Genomic DNA, 22414 nt, shown 5'->3' on the forward strand with positions numbered 1-22414 from the left:
CGCACGGGATTTACAGTTCAGCACGTCTGCACATTGACTTTCCCTGAGATTCAACCATTATCCAATGGGAATAACAGTGTCATTTGGCTTTCCATGTTACAAGATACTTGACTGGTAATTTTAAAGTTATTAAAGTATTAAGGTGATTGAAACATATCATTTAAGTAGGTGGCTAGAGCTATTTCTCATTTTTTGGAATGAACTAAATGCCAAGAAGTTAAAAGCAACTTCTCTTTTTCTTTCCCGCCCACATCCCACTGGTCACCAAGTCCTGGCATGTTGACTCTTAAGATCTCCCTCTTGTACTTTCTCTACTGGACATCCTCGTTACCCAGACTGTACACAGTCTTTTCCATCTATCATCTAGGCTATTGCAACTGGTCATCCTACTGGTCATCCTGCATCCCACCAATAAATTAATCCAACCCCTGCTCTCCTGACAGAGTGGTTTTCTGATTATACTGGTGGTACACAGGTTAGTAAGGCACTCAAGGCTCTTCGCCATCTGGACCCCAGTGTCCTTCCTGGCACCTCTCCTGCTGCTGGTGCCCTCTCTGTTGCTGTGCTTTGGCCAGGAGATCTCCCTTTTTTCTAATTGTCCACTGTTCTTCTGAGCTTCCGTGTTTTTGGACTTACTCCTCTTTCTACCTGGAATGTCTTCCTCCAGCTGGAAATTTGCAAACCACCCTTCAAGATCTAGTTCAACCATGTCTTTCTTTAGTGGGGCCTTTTCTTAATAGCCCAAAAGAGTTGGTCCCTCCCTAGGTTTCCATGTCACTTTGTGTTTGCTTCCAACCATGGCACTAATGACTTCATTTATGTGGTTGGCTTTTCCAGTAGATCATGGTATTCCTTTGGGGCAGATAATATCTTGTTCATCTTTGTATCCCCAGTGCCTGGTACATAGTAGATTCTCAATAATGATTTGATGAATGAATGAAAGTAACAAAGAAATATCAATGAGGTACAAATGCAAAGCGCTTGGTTTTTCAGTTTATTGTCATTGGTACTATAGATGGAATAAAATTCATTTAAAATAAATAACTCAATCTGTTTGTCATGGGCTGCCTCAAAAGCAGTTTAGGAAGCTGGCACCAGGTTAAGGCCCTAAGAAAATCTGAGACCAGGAGGAACCAGACAGGGTCCACCTGTGCATAACCAAGTCATGGCCTCAGCTCGTGTCCCAGGGGTGTGGTGGAGACCGCTGTCATGCATTAGAGTGCCTGACGTGCAGCACATACACAATTAACATTCATGAATGATTGAATAAACAGAAACATGAATAGGCATAAAAGTAGTTGAGTGTAATTCATTATACCCAACATATAATTTTGAGTTTAACTTTAAATTGTGGAATTGGAAATGACTGGAAAATGGGAAATTGGTCTCAGTTCTGCATGCACCCGATCCTCTTTTGGGGTCACATCTAATCTTCTCTCAATGTCTCCCTCTTATTAATAACACACATCTGGGTCTCTAGGCAGGAGACCCACGTAAGAAAAGTAGAAGTGCTTTTGTTTCCAGGTGAAAATGGCCACCCTGGAGGCAATGCTGACAAAACAAGCCTTCCCAGGTTCAAGACAGACTCCAGCCTGCAGAACCAGACTCCATAGATAGAAGTACAGAAGACAAAGTTTAAGGCGGAGATCTGAGCACCAACAGCTGTCTCCTGCAGGCAGTGGCTCTGATCTCTGGGCCTCTGTCAGTCACTCACAGGTCCGCTCGTCTCAGCCACCCACAGGACTGACCAGATCCCCTTCTGCAAACCTAGCCTAGCTGCTTCGCCTCACTGCTCCACGGTGTCCTAGCGGTCCCAGGTGCTGCCTCTTCCTTATCTCATGGTTATTCCACACTTTGAAAAGTGGTTCAAATACATTTTCGTGCCATGATAAAATCCAAAGCTTTAAAGTAAGTGGCTGTAATTACAGTGCACCCCAAGGCTCTGAGCTTCGACAGAGAACTCTGCTTAGTGGGGAGCCTGAACTGTTAACTCTGATCCTTACTCACACCTGGGCGTGACCCTCACACCTCTGTGCAGCTGCCCAGAGTCTGGGCCCTGGGAGCAGGGGAACACGTGGGCACCACCAGTCCCAGCCCTGGAGGGGCTGGAGGAGGGCCCTGGAGTTACCCTCTCCCGTACAGTGCTGAGGTCTTCAAGATCCTGGGAAATTTAGCTTACAATTTCATGTTGACTCAGATTTTCCGCAGAGATGAGCTACTGGGTTGTTGTATTACCGAAACAGCATTGTTTCTTTAACATTGAATTGTCCAAGTGTCTCCGTAATTTAAGCATCAACAGATCAGTGCTCCTCAAATTTTGGAGTGAAAACAAATCAGGGAATTTTATTAAAATCATTATTCAGATTCAGCAGACCTGGGGTAAGAGCTAAGATTTTGTGTTTCTAACAAGCTCCTAGATGACAACTGTGCAGCTTGGCTGAAGCCCTCACTTTGAGTAACAAGTGTAGAGTCAGAACCTCAGGTGCCGGGACTTCCCTGGTGGTGCAGTGCTAGAATCCGCCTGCCAATGCAGGGGACACAGGTTCGATCCCTGCTCCAGGAAGATCCTACCTGCCGTGGAGCAACTAAGCCTGTGCGCCACAACTATTGAGCCTGCACCTTAGAGCCCATGAGCCACAACTATTGAGCCCGTGTACCACAACTACTGAAGCCCATGTGTCTAGAGCCTGTGCTCTGCAACAAGAGAAACCACCACAATGAGAAGCCCATGCACCACAATGAAGAGTAGCCCCCACACGCCACAACTAGACAAAGCCCATGTGCAGCAACAAAGACCCAACGCAGCCAATAAATTAATAAATTAAAAAAAAAAAAGAGCCTCAGGTGCCCTCCCTCCTATTAGTAAGGCCAGGGTTACTCAGTACTTTGTAAAAAAGGAACAACTTATTAATAATGGAGCAATCATCAAAACTTACCCATAAATCGGCCAGTTTCAGGGTCTCTTTCCATTTTCCAATCTGTGTATATCACTCCACCTTCCTAAAAATATTACAGGTTCCTGATGAGACAGCTTAAAAGACAAAAGACCTCATACTCATGTGCTAAGACTGACTGCGACCCAAACAAAGGCAAAGTAACAGGTCAATTTAATCAAACGATAATTTGGTGCAGTGGGGGAAGGAAGGCTCAAAATGATTACTGGACTGTATATTAAACAAAAAAATGAATTTGTTCAGTTTTTATCTACACACGCTGATGGGGAGAACACAGGCAGCTATGAAGCTATTTTAGGAACACAAGTTCCAACTGCTGGGTTTCCAAAGTCATTGCTGTCTACAGAAAAAGGTCCCAATAGACTGAAAGCTCCAGGAGGGGAGGGATCTGGTCTGGCTTCTTCAGTGCTTTGTTCTCAGCATGTTACAAAGTCAATACCTAGTAAATATTCATGGAATAAGAGAGAAAGAGGGAATATGTGTTCATAATATGGTACTCATCATCTATGAAAGCTGAGAACAGGAAACACAGAGTTCTAACCAAATAATATAACAAGTAGTACATATTCCAGTTCTACCTATGGCCATTTTAAGGAGAAGAGAAGGCAGAGGGACCTGGTGTAAACAAGAGGCAGAAATTGCCACATAAAGGGGAAAGACAGACAGAACCAGTGAATGAAGAGGTAGGAGGGGTTTAGAGAAAAAAAATTTAGTCCCAGGCCACCATTTTATAGATTCGAAACCCAGATGCAATCTCCTAATCCCGATGCTTTTTTCAATAGATAATAAGAGGAAAAAAATATTAAGAGGAGTTAAGCGGACTCAGAGGAGGGGATGGATGAGGATGTACAGGCAAGGCAGGGGAGATGAGAAAACATTTGATTTCTGCAAAGTAAAGGACAATCTCATGGGCCCAGGGCCACTCATTCACTCATCTGTGCTTTCATTCATCCACGTCAACTCATTTAACAAACAAGGACTGTGTTTGGTGCTGGAAATTCAGAGTCTGAGCACAAGCCCTCCCTTCCCTCTTGGTACACAGTCTAAGGGAGCAGGCAGCCTGGGGTGTGTCTACCATATATATCCAGCCCGTCGGCCGTGGCGCATCACCCTCGGAGTCACCACTTACTGAGCACTCAGTGCTGCTGGAGTTGTTAGGGGCTTTATGTAGGAGACCCCAGCCCTCACCAAAGTCCTGTAAGAGAGTTAACATCTCCTGGCTCTCACAGCTAGTATGTGGAACTCTGAAATTGAACCAAGTCTAAGGAATAATTTGCACCAAGTTAATAAATATGTGTTGAGTGGCGATTATATCACCAACCACCTTCATATCTCTCTCCATCCAGTTACCTAGTTCTGACCGTTCCACTCCCCCCATGCCTGTGCGACATTCTTGGTCCCACTGCTCAGGCCCTCTTCCCCTCTGGGTGGGCCCACCTGAGATCACTGTCTACCTGGCTTCTCTGCCTCCAGGGCTCCACTCCCTCCTGCTTGAGCCAAGCACCTGCCAGCCTAGATCCCTGAGAGGCATCCCTTAAGCCCTCTATCCAAGGTACCAGGATCAGTCAGCCATGTCACAGGTTGGCAGAAGAACACCCCACTGGATCGTCAGCTCTGTGATGGCAGGGAACTTTGTTCTGTTCTCTGCTAATATTACCTGGGCCAAGAACAGTGCCTGGCATATATTAAATGTTCAATAAATATCTGCCAAATAATGAATGAAGTTCATTCCAAGAGTGCAAGGATTTGAAAGACAGGAAAGAGTTTGGTAAGAAGAATGAGAGAAAAATCAGAGCCAACAGAGCGAGTGAGGAGACTGGTGCAGATGGGGGTGGAGAGATAGAAAGGGGCCAAATGATGCAGAACCTTACAGGTCTTGGTGTAAGGAGTTTAGATTTTTCATGTATCACTAAGTAGTCAAGGAAAAGGAGTTTAAGCAGAGAGTGTCATGGTTTAATTTCTGTTTTAAGATTCTGTGGTCATTTCTCTTTCTAAAGCTGTCTTCCCTGGCTTACAAAACTTTGGTGGGCACAGAGACAAGTATTATATGATTCCACTTACATGAGGTACCTAGAATAGTCAAATTCGTTGAGACAGAAAGTAGAATGGTGGTTGCCAGGAGCTGGAGGCAATGGGGAATGGGGAGTTTTAATTGGTACAGAATTTTAATTTGGGATAATGAAATAGTCCTCAACATGGATGGTGATAGTTACTCAATGACATGAATGTACTTAATACCACTGAACTGCATACTTAAAAATTGTTAATATGGTGAATTTCATGTTTATGCATATTTTGTCATTATTGTCATTATATTCAGTTGTTATTTATCTTTTGAATTGAGTGAGTTTTTCACTCTCTTTCCTACTAGATTGTACTGGCCTAACAAAACAATATATTTTCTTACTAAATCTCTAACACTTAGCGTGGTTTCTTCCATACGGTATAGGTGTTTGATAAATATTAATAAATTATTAATAAAAAGTCACACCTAATTTCATAGACCCTTCCACATTTGTTCAGGAACATCTCAAATATGAATCTATGAGGCACTGAGGTTAAAAATTTTAAATGCAAGCAAGCATATAAACATATGAAAACAGTATAAATATTGTAAGGCAAAAGATGGAAGACTTAAAAAAAACATAGTAAGTCCTCCTAAGGCAAACATACTATAGAGGTCATAATCATATATTTCAGTGTAATTTAGCAGCAGATAATTCCAACTCACCTCTGTTCCCACAAAGAACTTGGTGCAGAAGTCATCTATTGGCTTGAGATGATTGCCCAACCCACCTTCCAGATTCTGGTACGGGTTTGTTTCTCCTGCCTTCACTGCTTTGCTCTGGGCTAACATTTTGTGTTTTAGAGGCATATGGATAGAAGAAGCACATGCTTACACTGAAAGATCTTCTAAAACAGTTAGTTTATATTCTCTGTCCCTTGTCACACATATCTGCCCCCTTTTCTCCCCAGTGTGGTGGGCAAGAGTCCAAAGGTTTCTAGACTTCTACTTTAGCACCAGAATGCCTTTTTCAAACCAAAGTTTGTGTGGAATCCCCTGCCTGTAGAACTGATCAAAGCTGCACTGCTCTGGTTGAAGTGTTTCGCGAGTGGGAAAGGGAAGAGTCCTCTGCCCACTTTCCGGGGGCTCTAAAAGTTTGTGTGGCACAGTTTGAAAACCACTTCTGAATCAAATTACATCATTTCAGAATTATGTACAGTATATTGGACACAAAATACATCCTCTGGGCTATATAACACCCTTGATTTTCTCAATATGAAACATCATTGATATTTCTCTTGACTTGTTGATACCCTTGATAGTCTCTAATGAGAAACTCATGTCATTTTTATTCAGTTGGCATCCTATAGAAATTTTTCAAATAATTCAAGATTAGCCTTTTAAGTATCAAAAATTCTTTTACCTTCTAAAAAATAAATCCATCTAAAATGTGTTACTTTGCCATAAACACAGCATATGGAACATAATTTAATGTTTGTTGATTAGTTCAGACATCAGAACATCAATGATTGTACTGTATGGCAGCTATCCATGCAGACAGTCACAGCACAGCTAAATGTTACCTGGAACTTCTTTCTTTTTAAAAGTATCTGATGTCAGTCAGATACTTTCATCATCTAAAATTAATAAATGTTATTTGAAGCTTTGGAAAAGAGAGAAAAGCATGGAAAAAAAAACAAAAATCCTTCATTATCATGTTTCCTAGAAGTAACCACTATTAAAATATTGGTATACTTCACTCTATTACTTTTCGGTGATATATATATGGACAATTTAATTTTTAAGTGGGTATTCTAGCTTTTTATCCTTTTTTTCTAGTCTCATAAAGATACATCTTGGGCATTTCCCAAAATCACTTATTTTTTTTCAAAACGTGATATTAAACTTCTGGGAAAGATCGTAAAGAAATATAAACTTGCAATACTTTCCTTACCACACCTCCTTACTGCATCCTCTGGGTTACATCAATCATGGGAAAACCAACTAACATGCAAATGAAAACTAAAATAGAAGAAAACTTCAGCTATACTAAAAATAAATATTGCATTTCAAAAAACCTTTATCATAATTCCAGATAATCATCAGATTTAGTGGGTACAGTCAATCAACACTTCCTTTGTTTGTTTTCTACACGTTTTGAGCAGTCTCTTTTCATACTGGGTAAGACATTAAAAACAAGTACCAAAGTAAGCCAAACATGCAAGCTTTAAATAGCCATATTACAAAGTATCAACATATCAAGAAATAACTAGGTACATTCAATCAACCAATGTAAAAACATTCAATCAAGGTAAAACATTGTTCTTACTAAAATATATTATTCATAATACATTTAGCAAGAGCAAAAAGGCATTTCGTACCCATTTAACAAATAGAATTAAAATCATTAAAATATTTATTTCAAATTCTTCACTCTCATTTTTATGTCTGTTTTTCTCTTTTAAAATGATGTACTTAAATATATTAGTAGAGTAAAATATGTATATAATTTGTAAATACATACACATACATGGGGATACGTGCTCAAAAATGTTTCCTGAGGAGGTATAAGATGGAAGAGTTTGGAGCCCTCTGGTCTAACAAGGGGTGCCAAGAGCCTGATCCAGGGGTCACTGCTGGTAACGCAAAGGAAACGGCAAATGTGTGATGCACAAAGACTTTATTACCCTGCGTGAGAGACTGGGCATGGGGACCTGAGCACAGAGGCAGGGATGCCTCAAGTTATGAGTTCTGTTCCAGACACATTGATGTCGTAGGAGTAGGTTGGGTTCAGTCCCAAGAGATGGTGAGAAGTGAGATTTAAGGATTCTCAGCAGAGGTGAGAGAGTATACTGCATTATCAAAGGGAGAGTGTGTAACAAGGAAAGCACACAGCTGAAGTTAGAGTTTCAGGTATATTCATGATGAGAGGGCAGTAAGGTGAAATGGAGTCAAGAAAAAGGAGAAAAACTGAGGATGGATCAGGAAAATCACAAAAGCCAAGGTGGGAGCTCCAAGAAAAGGGGCGTTTAATGTGATGGTCAAAGAGGATGAGGCCAGAGAAAAATGTTATCATCAGCTGCATGTACTCAGACTTGACCGGAATAACTTGGATATTTATTCAATTCAATGTCCTCCTCATGGGTCGTGGATTTTCCATCACCAGGAATAGTAATAATAATAGAAGCTAACATTTACTGAGTGCTTATTACATGCCAGGCACTAAACTGTGAGCGCTAAGCCATTTCATTCAGTTCTCACAATAACCCCTGAGGTGGTAAAGCTTTAATCCTCCTTCAAGGGTGAGTAACCTGAGGCTCAGAGAGATTAAGTAGCTTGCCGGAGGTCTCACACACAGTAGCTAACGTTTATTGTGAGTTGATGATGGGCTGTTTTTAGAGCTTTACATATAATAACTCATTTTATCTTCACAACACTCTAAGAGGTAGTTATCTTTATTACTTACTCCCCTTATCTTCATCTCTCTCTTTTCAAACAGGTGGGGGAAGGAAAAGGTAGGCACAGAGAGAGAACGCAATTTGATCTGTTCAAATAATAAATTGTGGCTTTGGGGTTTAAACCCAGACGGCAGAATCCTCATCCTAAAGTACTCTGACACTGTGCTTAGAAGAATATAATGGAGGCTTTGAAGGCAATTCGCAGAGAGGCATTCCAGAACCATTTAGAGCAAAGGCTTCCTCATCAGAATAACTACAGAGCTTCTTAATGTGACTAGAAGAGCACTGATTTTTCTGGATCTAACATGGCAGGCAATGGGGGAGAGGCTTATGGCCACTAGATGGCAACAGAATACCAAACACTGAAACTGAAGGAGGGCTCAGGAAAATGATGGTGGAAGAGTATGGACCTGTGATTCCTAGGCAGAGAACCCATCATAATAAGCAAAATGTGATCAAGAAGGCTACGAGTGTATTCTAGTCAACAGATCAAAATCTGGCCACAGAAGGTGGAGAGCTGGTAGTGTGTGCAAAGGAGATCCCAAATACCATAAACTCCTGAAAGCTGGCCAGCTACACAGGAGGCAGGATACGCCCACAGTAATGCCTTTAGAGATAAGAGACATCCAGGGGATTGCCAAGTGAAAGTTAAGTCTTTTTCTGTCTTGTGGTATTGGTTGCACATTGACTTCTGAACACACAGAGGGGGACATGGCCAACTGTAGTCTCAGATGAGAATCTAAAAACATGCACATTCCCTTTCTGAACTGGTTTAGTCACATGTGCCTTGCTCTAAGAAACATCCACAAAATGACTTTGTCTAGAAAGAAAACACTCATTTGACAGGGAGTACTCCTGTTTGATGGCATTTGGAGTGTGCTTCACATTTCAATTTTTAAAAATTAATTTATTTTCGGCTGCATTGGGTCTTTGTTGCTGCACACGGGCTTTCTCTAGTTGTGGTGAGCTGGGGCTGCTCTTCATTGTGGTGTGCAGGCTTCTCATTGTGGAGGTTTCTCTTGTTGCAGAGCATGGGCTCTAGGCACGTGGGCTTCAGTACCTGCCACACGTGGGCTCAGTAGTTGTGGCTCACAGGCTCTAGAGCATAGGCTCAGTAGTTGTCACACACGGGCTTAGTTGCTCCATGGCATATGGGATCTTCCTGGACCAGGGCTCGGACCTATGTCCTCTGCATTGGCAGGAGGATTCTTAACCACTGCGCCACCAGGGAAGTCCTCAAATTTTATTTTATATAGGCCCTTCCTTAAGTGGATAGAGAGATGTATTTGTTACTGATTTTAGTGTTTATCCCACCAGAATGTAAGCTCTATGAAAGCAGGGACTTGTCTCTGCACAGATATATCCTAGAACCTGGCACTTTGCAGGAGTTTAATAAAATTTTTTAAAAAATAAATTTATTTATTTTGGGGTGTGTTGGGTCTTTGTTGCTGCACACAGGTTTTCTCTAGTTGCGGCGAGCAGAGGCTACTCTTTGTTGTGGTGCATGGGCTTCTCATCGCAGTGGCTTCTCTTGTTGCAGAGCATGGGCTCTAGGCGCATGAGCTTCAGTAGTTGTGGCTCTCAGGCTCCAGAGCACAGGCTCAGTAGTTGTGGCGCACAGGCTTAGTTGCTCTGCGCCATGTGGGATCTTCCCGGACCAGGGCTCAAAACTGTGTCCCCTGCATTGGCAGGAGGACTCTTAACCACTGTGTCACCAGGGAAGTCCCAATAAATGTTTTGAAAAGACATATGTATGGAGACAACAGAGTGAAAATTATCCTTTAGAAAGTTAAAGGATCACAATATTTCTAAATAATGCTTCTGACCACATTGAGCTTTATGTGCCTATTTGTTAGTGTTAGCTGTGCCTACACTAAAATGAAATACAATGTTCTTTAAGAAAAAAAAAGAAAAGGCCTCCATCTCCTGAAATGGTAACACATTTAGGCAGTCTTCAGAAAGAGCTGGACTAGGAGTCTGATTGTAAAGAAATGAAGGAGCAACAGAAATCACACTCGGTTGAAGAATGTTAGAGTTTAGATTCATTTGTTTTTTTCAAAAACAAGTAGTCATATCTCAAAATGAATTTTAAAAAGCACACTTTAGAGATACCTCTGCTTTGGGCCAAGAAGGATCAGTTGGGAGTGGACTTAAGCTTTCTCACCTAAAGCAACCAGAAAAATAAGCAAGATATAGGAAATAATAGTTTTCAAGACACTGAACGTAAGACCACAAAGGAACTGATCCCTGAGAGGTGGGAGAAAAAAATGGTAGTTTTAAATCTAATAATATCAATAATCATGTTAAATGTAAAAGTCCTAAGTGTTCCAATTAAAAGACAGAGATTATCAAATTGGACTAGAAAAAAAAGCAAGACCCACAATAAATGCATGTCAAATGTAAGACACAAATAGGTTAAAAGTAAAAGGATTTTTAAAAGGTGCTTATTACCATGCTCATGCTAGCAAAAGGAAAGCTGGATGACTACAGTAATATTAGAAAAGGTAGATTTCAGAGTAAAGGATATTACCAATTCATCAGGAGATTATCATAATCCTAAATATTTATGTATCTATAACAGAGCTTCAAAATACATGAAGCAAAAATGATAGAACTGCAAATCCACAGGTATAGTCAGAGATTTCAACACTACTCTCTCAACAATTGGTAGAACAAGGAGACTGAAAATCAGGAAGAATACAGAAGATTTTAAAAATACTATGAGCCAGAATGACCTGCTAGACATTTATGGACCATTCTCTCCAACCACAGCAGATACATTCTCTTAAAGTGAACATGGAACATGGCCTAAGATAGACCATGTATGGTCGTGTAAGTCATATAAAGTATGTTCCCTGATTACAATGGAATTAAATTAGATATCAATAACAGAAAGATCTCTGGAAACTCTCCAACAATTTGTATACTAAAAAACACACTTCTAAATAACCTTTGGGCAAAATAAGAAACCACAGGGAAATTTATGAACTGAATGAAAATGAAAACACAGTATGTCAGAAGTGTGTCATGCTGCCAAAGCTATTCTTATGGGGGAAAATACCACACTAAACACTGTTTTTAGAAAAGAAGAAGGCCTGGAACCAATGACCACAGCTTTCAACTTAAGAAGCTAGAAAAAGAAGAGCAACTTAAATCCAAAGTAAATAGTAGAAAGGAAAAAATAAAGATGAGAACAGAAATCAATGAAATAGAAAACCGGAAAATTTTATATACGTAAAAAAGAAAGAGAGAGAGAAACAGGGACAGAAAGAAACTCCAGGCCTAGATGGCTTAACTGGTGAATTCTATAAGACATTTAATGAAGAAATAATGCCAATTTCAGATAAACTCTTCCAGAAAATGGAAAAAAAATGTAAATACTTCACAGTTCATTCTATGAGGTCAGAATTACCAAAATTAAAGATATCATAAGAAAGAAAAACGAATGACCAATATTATTAATGAACATAGATGCAAAAAGTCTTACAAAATTTTAGCAAATTGAACCCAACATTATAGCAAAAGGATTACATCACAAACAAGTGGGATTTATCCCAGGAATGCAGGGCTAGTTTAACATTCGAAAATTAAAGTAATTCATTATATCAATAAGCCTGAAAAGAAAAGAAGCATATGATCATCTCAAAATACGTAGAAAAAGCTTTTGATGAAAATTCAGCAATGATTTTTGTGTAGAAGGAAACTTCTTCAAGCTGATAAAGGGTTCTATGAAAACCATACAGCTAACATCATACTTAATGGTGAAAGACTGAATGCTTTCTTCCTAAGACCTGGAACAAAACAATGATGTCTGCTCTCACTATTTCTATTTGTCATTCTGAAGGTTCTGGCCAGTGCAATCAGGTAAGGAAAAAAATCATACAGGTCAAAAAGAAGTAATACTGTCCTTGTTTGCAGATGACATTATCATCATCTATATAGAAAACCCAATAAATCTACATATAAGCTAATATAACTAATGTGACAAGCAAGATTTCAGGAGACAAAATCAATATTCAAAAATCAATTGTACTGGCAATGAACAGTCAGAAATTAAAAAATTTAAAGTACCATTTACAACAGCACCAAAAAATATGAAAGACTTAGAGATAAACTGGTCGAAAGAGGTGAAAGATCTGCACGCTGAAAACCACAAAACCTCACTGAGAAATTAATGACCTAAATAAATGGGGAGATATACCATGCTCATGAGTTGAAAGACTCAATATTACAGATGCTGATTCTTGTAATATTGATTTACAGATTCAACACAATTCCAGTCAAATTCATAGCAAGCTTCTATACAAGACAAACTGATTATAAAATTCACATGAAAAAGCAAAAAACCTAGAATAGTCAGAAACTACTCTGGAAAAGAAAAAATTTGAAGGATTAGCAGTAATTTCAAGACTAATTATAAAGCTACTGTAATCAAGACAGTGTGGTATTAATGTGAAAACAGACACATCAATCAATGGGACAGAATTCAGAGTTCAGAAATAGACTCACACACCTAAGAAAAAGTGATTTTTGACAAAGGTGTAAAAGCAATCCACTGGAGGAAGAACAGTGTTTTAAACAAATGGTGGCCCAATCTTGGATTAGGCAAAGATTTCTTAAATTCAACACCAAAATCATGATTCTCCAAAGAAGAAATTGATAAATTGGACTTTATCAAAATTAAAAACTTCTGCTTTTTAAAGGAAATATTAAGAGAATAAAATAACTTAATAGAGTGTAAATCACAGACTGGGAGAAAATATTTGCAAATCATATATTTGATAAAGGACTAGTATGCAGATTATATTAAGAACTTTTAAGACTCAATAATAAGAAAACAAACAACGCAACTAAAAAATGGACAAACGATTTGGATACTTCACCAAGGAAGATATACAGGTGGCAAACAAATAGATGAAAATATGTTCAACATCTTTAGCCATTAGGTAAACACAAATAAGATATGAGTACACACATTTTAGAATGGTTAAATTAAAAATACTAGTCGCACCAACTGCTTGTGAGGATGTGGAAAACAGGAATTCTTATACACTGCCAGGGGGGATGTAAAATGATACAACCACTTTGTAAAACACTGGCAATTTCTTTAAAAAGTTAAGCATACACCTGCTATATGATCTAATCGGTCCTTCCCTAGGTACTTACCCAAGACGAATGAAAGCATATGTCCACACAAAGACCTGTATATGAACATTCATAGAAGTTTCATTTATAATAGCCCTAAGCTGGAAACAACCCAAATGTCCATCAACAGGGAAACGGATAAACATCTGTGGTATATTCATACAATGAAATACTATTCTGGGATAAAAAGGAACAAGCTATTGATACACACAACAACATGATGAATCCCAAAATAATTAGCTGACTGAAACAAGACAGACAAAAAAAGTATAACTGTGTGATTTACACAAAATTCTAGAAAATGCAAACTGTTATATAGTGACAGAAAGCAGATCAGTGGTGGCTTGGGGTGGAGGTGAGAGAGGTTCTGGAGGAAGGGATTGCAAAGGGAATCCCTATAAGTGTTAACTTCGGGGAGTGATGGCTATGTTCATTATTTTGACCATTAGTGATGGTTTCATGGGTTTTTACCATGTCAGAACATGTCAAATCGAACATTTTAATATGTGCATTTTATTGCATGTTGATTACACCTCAATAAAGTTAAAAGTAAGGAAACCCCCCACACTTTAAAAGATATAATGGTATCCTTGCTATAAACTGGTTAAAAGCACTAACACCCTCATGATCACCTTTCTTCATTAGGTTAAAAAATAACACTAGGACATTTATAACTTGTTATAAGTTACAGTCTTGGTTCCCTTACTTAGAAATTGATAATGAAAATTCCTAGCTTGCAGAATTGTTCTGATTACTAGCGTCTATTTTACCCCCATTGCACCCCCAGTGCCTAACATACAATAAACACTTCATAAATATCTGTTAAATCAATAAAAGCATGTGCAATATTAGCATAGTACCTGACCCATGGGCTGGAATTCAATACAAGATAACCAATAATCACATACAAAGAGGAGAAGTAGGAGAAGGAGTGAGCTCTCCATACTCACCCTCTGGAATGAAGGAGCCCCAAATACATAAAACACATGGAATGTTTTAATATTGCTTTGAAAATGTCTCTAAATTTCAGTGATTCCCCCTTTTTTTTTTGGCATGAGGTCTTGGATTGTATCTATGAAACACACAGCTTCAAAGTGAATTTTGCCCAAGCTGAGTATTTGTTGTATAATATGTTTTTCTTAGATGTCCTACTATTTAACTGCACGTTAAACAATTTATAAATGTAAATCCTTTTGATAAGGCAAATAGTATTGGAAAATACTTGAGTTGCTAGTGATTCTTGTACATTTTCAATATGCATTGCTCTCCAGGAGGGATATTAATCCAAACCTTTATTTTAACAGTTTTGACAAGACTTCAATTACTTCAACAAAGGTGTATGGGTTGAGATATATTCAAAAGTCAATTGTTCTTTCTTTACTCAATTTTCTCTTGGTGTTGTATAAATATTAATTTCTCTATTCCATTCCGATTGAGAATGGTAATTTGTTTCTGAGCACTTCTACCTTAGTTTTCTAGACTGGAGATGCACTCCACTCTGTAGGATTATTCTTTGAGCACATTCCTCATATGCAGTATGTGAGCTTCATTAACTTTTTTTAGTGTAAAGAATTTTCAAAAATATATGAAGGTGTTCGGTAACTGTGAAACCGAACTGAATTCAGTTGTCAAGTCTTTTGGTGTGTTAGGCAGTTTTAATGTTTTGGCTAAGGATTATAGCCATTGTTAAGTTCCATATTGGAGGGTTTGCTTTTCTGCATTCTCTTTTTTTTTTTTTAAACAAATTAGACTATCCTAGCAAGTACTCACCTTAGACATAAGGAGCTACTAACACCCGAACTTCATTAAATGCCTTTTTAACAAATATTGTATATTAACATATATATGTGAAATATAGAAAAATGGTACCAATCAACCTGTTTGCAAGGCAGAAATAGAGACACAGATGTAGAGAACAAACATATGGACACCAAATGGGGAAAGCGGCGGTGGCGGGGTGGGGGATGAATTGGGAGATTGGGATTGCCATACATACATTACTAATGAGAGGAAATATATCAAATTGTGTGCTTTAAATATATGCAGTTTATTGTATGTCAGTTCTTAAAGAAAAAATGCCTTTTTAGTAAGCAAAAGCAGTTACCTTGTGCTATGTAAAGAAGACTGTCTTCACTCAGGCTTAACTTGGTTGGGCAGTGGTCTAAAGTTGTTTCACCTTTAGACAGCCTTATCTTTTGAGAGAACATACAAGGAAGGTTATTTCCATATATCCTTAAATTATCTGTGGCTAATTTATTCTTTCTTTCTTTCTTTAATTGGCTGTGTTGGGTCTTTTTTTTTTTTTGCTGTGCGCAGGCTTTCTTTAGTTGTGGTGAGTGGGGGCTACTCTTCGTTGTGGTTGCACAGGCTCCTCATTGCCATGGCTTCTCTTGTTGTGGAGCATTGGGCTCTAGGCGCGTGGGCTTCAGTAGTTGCAGCATATGGGCTCAACAGTTGTGGCTCACGGGCTCTAAAGCGCAGGCTCAATAGTTGTGGCGCACGGGCTTAGTTGCTCCGCGGCATGTGGGGTCTTCCTGGAGCAGGGATCGAACCCGTATCCCCTGCACTGGCAGATGGATTCTCAACCACTGCGCCACCAGGGAAGCCCAACTGATTCATTCTTGCTTTTCCCTTCTGCCCCCAGATCTCTGTCTTCCATCTCCTTCTCCATTCTTCATTCTCCCTCAGATTTTGGTTGCTTTTCCCCACAGAAAGCGCCTAAACCACGGTTTCTAAAACCAGGCTACTGGGGGGAGCTCCCCCGGGGGCTCATTTCCAAATCCCAAAGCCTCATGTATTGTTAATTTTCTGGAAATGTTTTGTCTTCTACTCCATAACACATCATTGTTGGTTTTAATATAAAATAACGGCCCATTCCCTTGTTCCCTAAATCTTTTAGTTAAACAAACTCCAAACAGTTGTGCAGGGACCTTGCATCCCTTCAGGGACACACACGCCCCTGAGTCCTGGGATGGCCCCGAGTCTGCTCGAGAATGGGAAACTGTCACACTCCACACACTTTCCCCTCATGGCTCCCTCCCCACTCTTCTCCACCAGGGCGTTTGTCCACATGCCATACAATTATTCTCAGGTGAACGTTTGTTGGCTTCTTTCTTGTAAAACTACCTACAGCTCAGTAAATCCTATCCCAGAAAATTTCTAATCCTCTCTTTCTAATAACTGATCCCAGTTACTTCAGGAATATTCTTATCCCTGGGTGCTCTCTTTTCCACTGGGGGCAAACACCTGATAATGTAATTCTAAGGATACTTGTAAGTCAAAGGAAAAGAAAAATGTGAAGTTTGGAATTAGAATTAGACATTCCAGAAAAAAAGAGCCATCCGTGTCAGAAGTTCATTCGTACTTTTCACACCCATCCCATCCACAGCCTCACCTTTCTTAAATTGAAATTACTTTTCTTCAAGCTCTGCCGTTGAAGGTAACTACAAATAATTTCTCTTTCAATTACTTTCAGTTTTATTTGGTCATAGGTATTACAATACAATTCTGCTACTGATATGCAAAAGACATTGAATTTCGGCTACAAGAGGGGTAGAGTTAGCTTTTCCAGGCTAATCTTAAGAGCCTACCAATTTTTAAGCAAGTGCTATGCAAATGAATAATTATTAAACAAACCATTGGTAAGTTGTAGCTTGCTTATACATGAACGAATATCAATCTTGAGTTCATGACGTAGGCAGATATAATAATTCTCAAGTAAAGAATATATTGGTTGAATGAATATGTGGATTGTAATGTCCTGTGTTAATCTGAGCTGCTCTGCTTTTAGTGTGTGTGTGTATATATATGTATGTCTATGCATATAAATTATATAGTGTATATAAACAAATAAAATGGACTGAATCCCATGTTACTTACCTTAGAGAGAGGTTTCCAGGAGAGATCTAGATGCAAAAAAGTGGATGGTATATCAAAAGGAATTTCAATACTTTCTTCTTTCTTTTTCTCTGTTGGTGGTTGAAGGGTTAAGGTTTTCTGTGGTCTGATATCCCAGAAACATATTGTGCTTTAAAAAAAAGTTTACAGTTTATTTTTTAACTAAGTACAAAGAAGACTACCTCAGGACTACCATTCTTGGTGCTACACATTACCAATGTGATCATGTCTATATTTAGTATCTCTGAAATTCAGGTTTTTATGAAATGGAACTGTTTTGCACTTAATATTTTAGGGAATTATACAGTTTACAGGGTTATTTAATGACTTTGCTAGTATTGGGACTAATTGTCATACATGAGAATTGAGTTTGGAGATTGACAATCTTTTTTCTAAAACGTAACAGCTTTGTTGAAACATAATCCGTATACAACAAAATTCACCCATTTAAAGTACACAATTCAGTGGTTTTTAATATATTCATTGAGTTGTGCAAGCCATTACCATCATCAATTTTAGAAGATTTTCATCACCTCCCAGAAGAAACCGCGTACGGATTACCAGTCATTCCACATTTCCCCCAATCCCTCTAACTAGCCCTGGGCAACCACTAATCTACTTCCTGTCTCTACAGATTTGTCTATTCTGGACATTCATATAAATGGAATCATATAGCATGTGGTCTTTTGTGACTGGCTTCTTTCATTCAGCACGTTTTTGAAGGTCATTCATGTTGTAGTATATATCAGTACATCATTCCTTTTTATCGCCAAATAATATTCCATTGTATGGACTATACTATAAAGGTGTGAGTTCATGATGTAACAGAAGCCAGTCAGATTCTCTTCTGTCACTCAGGATCTTAACAGTGACAACAGCTGGATCCATTCAGATGGAAGGGGTTGGCCATTCACTATATATACAGTGAGCTATAGGTGGATAATGGATTTGCCTTCAAAGCCTCGTTTCCTCTATCCATAAGTATTTTTCAGCGTTGTTGACAATATAAAGATAGTTAACACGTTAAAGCACATAGTACAGTATTGGCATAAACTTCCAATACATTTATTTTGTCCCCTTACATTAACTATAGTTAATTTCTGTTGCTTGCACTCACAGAACCTCACCCAATGTGTGCCCACAGGATTAACCACGTCTCCCTACCCCCGTGCCCCTGGCTGCTGCTAATGCTACTTATGCCCTCACCTGGCACTCCACAGCTGCTTCTGCTGAGTCTCCAGTGACTAAAGCTTAAGGTGTCATGATTTCTACTGGGGTCAAAGCTATTTGGAACGGTAACCTTTTGTCAGTATTTAGATGCTAGACAATACTATTACCCTTCATATGTCCTACTTCACTATGAATTTTCAGTTCTATAAATTGGAGGATACAGTTTTCAAAAGTAAACATTCTTCAACATAGTTACTGAATTACTTATAAAAATACTTGTAATCAATACGCAATAAAAAATGTAAAACTCTTCCTCTTTTAAAAAGAAACTTTCCCAATTAAGTGTTGTCATCTTCGTAACTACGAGATAAAACTGAATGTAAATAACATATTGCAAATTTATAAATATGCGAATACGAAGAAGCAGAATAACTATGGGTAATGTTATACAACCATTAATGTTACACCATGAAATCTAGTTAATTCTTCTTTTTACAACATATTTGTATCCATAAAAAGATTTTTTTTAAATCGGCAATAATCTAACATTCTGTCCTTTAGTTATATCAGGTTTAATTGCTACAACAAAGATTATTTAAGGAACAGAAGATGGCAATGATTTTATAAGCATCTAAAAAAAGAATATATTGTTTGAAAATGTATTAGGTAATGATTAAAATAAGACATACCAGTCTGCTGAACAAGTGACAAGTTGACAGGATATTCCACTTCGATTTTCAAAGACAGATCCCAATTTGTTAATCTAGTTTCAAAAATGCTAGAAGTAAGTTCTGTGTACCTAGAACAGTAATGACTTTTTTCTCGAAGTTTTTTACGTTAAAATATTTTTTCTTCTTTGGTTTAACTTTTATTAAAAGAATATAACATAAAGCACAGAATTTGGAAACTGGAAAGTTTTGAAATCAAATATAATTCTGCTATACATATTTTCCAGTCTTTTTTCATAGAAACATTTTTACATTTTAAAATTAGTTTTCGTTAGTATGCATATAAATTTCCATCCTAAGATTTTCTAAGTTAATGTAAGTTGAACACTTACCTATATAGTCATAAATCATTCTGTTTTTAAAAATATAGATGATATGTCATAATTTCATTACCATTATTATTAGAAATGTAGGCACTATCTGTTTTTCACTATTAATTGTGGAGCTGAACACAGGCACTTTTATGAGATCGTTAAGCAGGTAAGATCAATAGAAAAGAGGCTTGGTGTTAAATTAGATACCTACAGCATGCCGTGAATGCTGGGGTGCCTGCATTCTTTCAGTAATTAGTGGCACACCTCTGCTAGCACACAGAGGAGTCCAAGGAAGGTTAGTGGCTCCTTAGAGTCCTAGAAGATCCAAAATTCCAACCAGCTAGCTCTCAAAGGAGGTGAAAGGTTTTGTGGTAACCTATGATGGTGCTACTCTCAAATCAACAGGGAAACATGACTTTCTCCAACACCCTACCTACCTGGTAGGGCTGATCAGCAAAATGGCAAACAAAGGTGGCAGTTCCAGCAGCAAATGAACAGTAAAAGTAAGGGTGGAAGGAAGAAATCAGGTGCTGCCGTGGTGAGCCCTGCTGGCATCACAGGAGCTATGACCCCGGAGACCTAGCTGAGGCTGCTGTAGCCTGAACCCAGTCAGGTTCAGTTACAGCTGCCAGCTTCCACTGTGACTGATACACAATCCACAGTCCATGTTTCCTCTCCCTCTAATAAGGCTTCCCTGTTGTAGGAAGTTCCAGACCCCAAAGTCGCACTTGCTCTGGAGTTTTATGTTTTAATGATTAAAAAAAACAAACAAACCCACAATCACATTATAGAAGTTTGGAAGATAGAAGGTTTTAAAATTGCATATAATTCTACCTTATATTCTTTTCCAATCTTTTTCATGGACACACTTTGACATGATTTGTCAAGGTATACATGTGATTGTGTATCTTAGGACACAAATTGGATTCTTTCTTTGTATAAGTTCCCCAAATTTGAATTAGTGGTCAAAAACTTTGAAAATCTGGATGATTTTGAAACACATTGACTAACTGTATTCTAAAACTTTTATGTTTGAACCAGCAATGTTAGAGTTTATTGATTTCACCATTTCATCCTTTCTGACATGGGAAATTACTTGAAAGTTTCATTTAAAAATTAAATAGGTCCCATGAAAAAGAAAAAAATTAAATAAGTCCAAAATAGTACATTATTGTTCCTTTATTATTAATTTCTTTAGTATTAGAAAGTCTGAATGATTTTCCTGTTTATCTACTAATCGTTTTTTAATATATTTCTTTAGCTTATTTACTGGAAAATTTGTGTTTATCATATTTGTGGCAAATATTTTCATTTTGCTACTTACTTTTTATTTTTTAATTTAAAAATTTACGTGTGTATGTTTTGAGTTTTTTCAATATTAATTAGCTTAGAAAACTACAGAATCCAGAAATACGATATTCTATTCTGATTTGTTGTATTTATTTTGGTCCATTATAACTTTGAAAAGTAATTGTGCTTTTGCATAATCCATTTGAATACCTTGAAGGGCTAATCACCCTTCATAACTCCAGATTTTCAGAATATTCTTTGATATTCTCACCTTTAATTTTTTCAAAGTACGTAGTAGACCCTTACCTTCCTTGAGGGAAACATTTGGGAAGCTTACCACTTTTCAAATTCACAAACACCAGGCTTTGTGGGTCAAGTACAGAACCACAAAGCCAAACTGCAGGGCAGACGCTGAGCAATCAGCCGGGCTCACTCACTTCACAAATAGTTTTCACCTACCAGCCTCATGACACACTCAAGACTGCCTTGCAAAATGACACATTACTAAATATCACAGAGCTTCAGAGTTGTCTGTTCTAAATAGCTGAAACCATAAATTTTAAATCTGCAAAGGCTAAAGGTATAAAATATTTGCACTCTATTTTTCCAACCTTCATTTTCTCCAACCTCCATTTTCTCATTGTATTATATCAATGTTAACACCATCTACATTTTTTTAGTGGTTTATAAACCGTTGAACTTGAAACATTGGCCTTATTCTCATCCCCAAGTCAGATCTTGGTCTATCAATAGTGACACAACTGTGTGATGTCTAGTTCCTAGTTATTTCACAATTTACATGCAAATGAATTGTTGACTTGAAACATTCTTTTGAATAAAATTTTGCAAAAACTTACAAGCCAGCAGGAGAAAAGTATGAAGCCAACAAGACTCACCTCGAACATGTCAGGCAGCCAATGTATATCTGTAATTACTTTCCTATGTCCACTTTCTATTGAGGAGACTGCACAGTGTCTGATATACATTGCTTCTTTATTACTCTCTGGTTCAAGGAGAAACATAGGCTGTAAAATGTTACAAGAAAGTAATGTGCTGATTTCAGAGAGTTGATGAAGCAACTCATACTTTACTTACCATTCCAATTAAAATCAATAATTTGGAGAAATACCAGTTCAAGGAAAAGCATAAATTAGTGTTTCTATGTATCATATAGTTAGGTAATAAGATTATCTTCTTTCCACTACAGTTTAGTCTAAAAGATTTTCTCTCTAAACTTTTAACAAGAATGATTGACCCATTCCCTAAAGAACCAATGAGACCCCATTTTTGAAGGAGTATTTCTCTGAGTGCACAGAAGACCACATCCCACGGTTTCTTGGTCAGAGACCCGCGATGCTCAGGTTGATGGACTAGGGGTGGAGATGAGCAAATGGTGGGTAAGTACTGAGTTGCGAGCTGAGGAATCTCCTTCCAGACCTCTTGGCAGAAACCA

At 38.2% G+C, this 22414-nt stretch overlaps 1 protein-coding gene across 1 annotated transcript in view; it reads right to left on the reverse strand.

The window, feature by feature from the left end:
* Nucleotides 1–22414, reverse strand: part of DNAI3 (dynein axonemal intermediate chain 3) — a 65630-nt gene that overhangs the window by 14218 nt on the left and 28998 nt on the right. Inside the window, exons 12-17 of the mRNA XM_057747230.1 lie at nucleotides 21858–21986; nucleotides 19319–19392; nucleotides 17442–17589; nucleotides 15667–15754; nucleotides 5686–5816; nucleotides 2937–3000 (exon numbers count right to left, since the gene is read on the reverse strand). Coding sequence (XP_057603213.1) covers nucleotides 2937–3000; nucleotides 5686–5816; nucleotides 15667–15754; nucleotides 17442–17589; nucleotides 19319–19392; nucleotides 21858–21986 — 634 coding nt within the window. The remainder of the gene's footprint in view (nucleotides 1–2936; nucleotides 3001–5685; nucleotides 5817–15666; nucleotides 15755–17441; nucleotides 17590–19318; nucleotides 19393–21857; nucleotides 21987–22414) is intronic.

This window comes from Hippopotamus amphibius, chromosome 1 (assembly GCF_030028045.1).
Source record: "Hippopotamus amphibius kiboko isolate mHipAmp2 chromosome 1, mHipAmp2.hap2, whole genome shotgun sequence".
NCBI lineage: Eukaryota > Metazoa > Chordata > Mammalia > Artiodactyla > Hippopotamidae > Hippopotamus > Hippopotamus amphibius.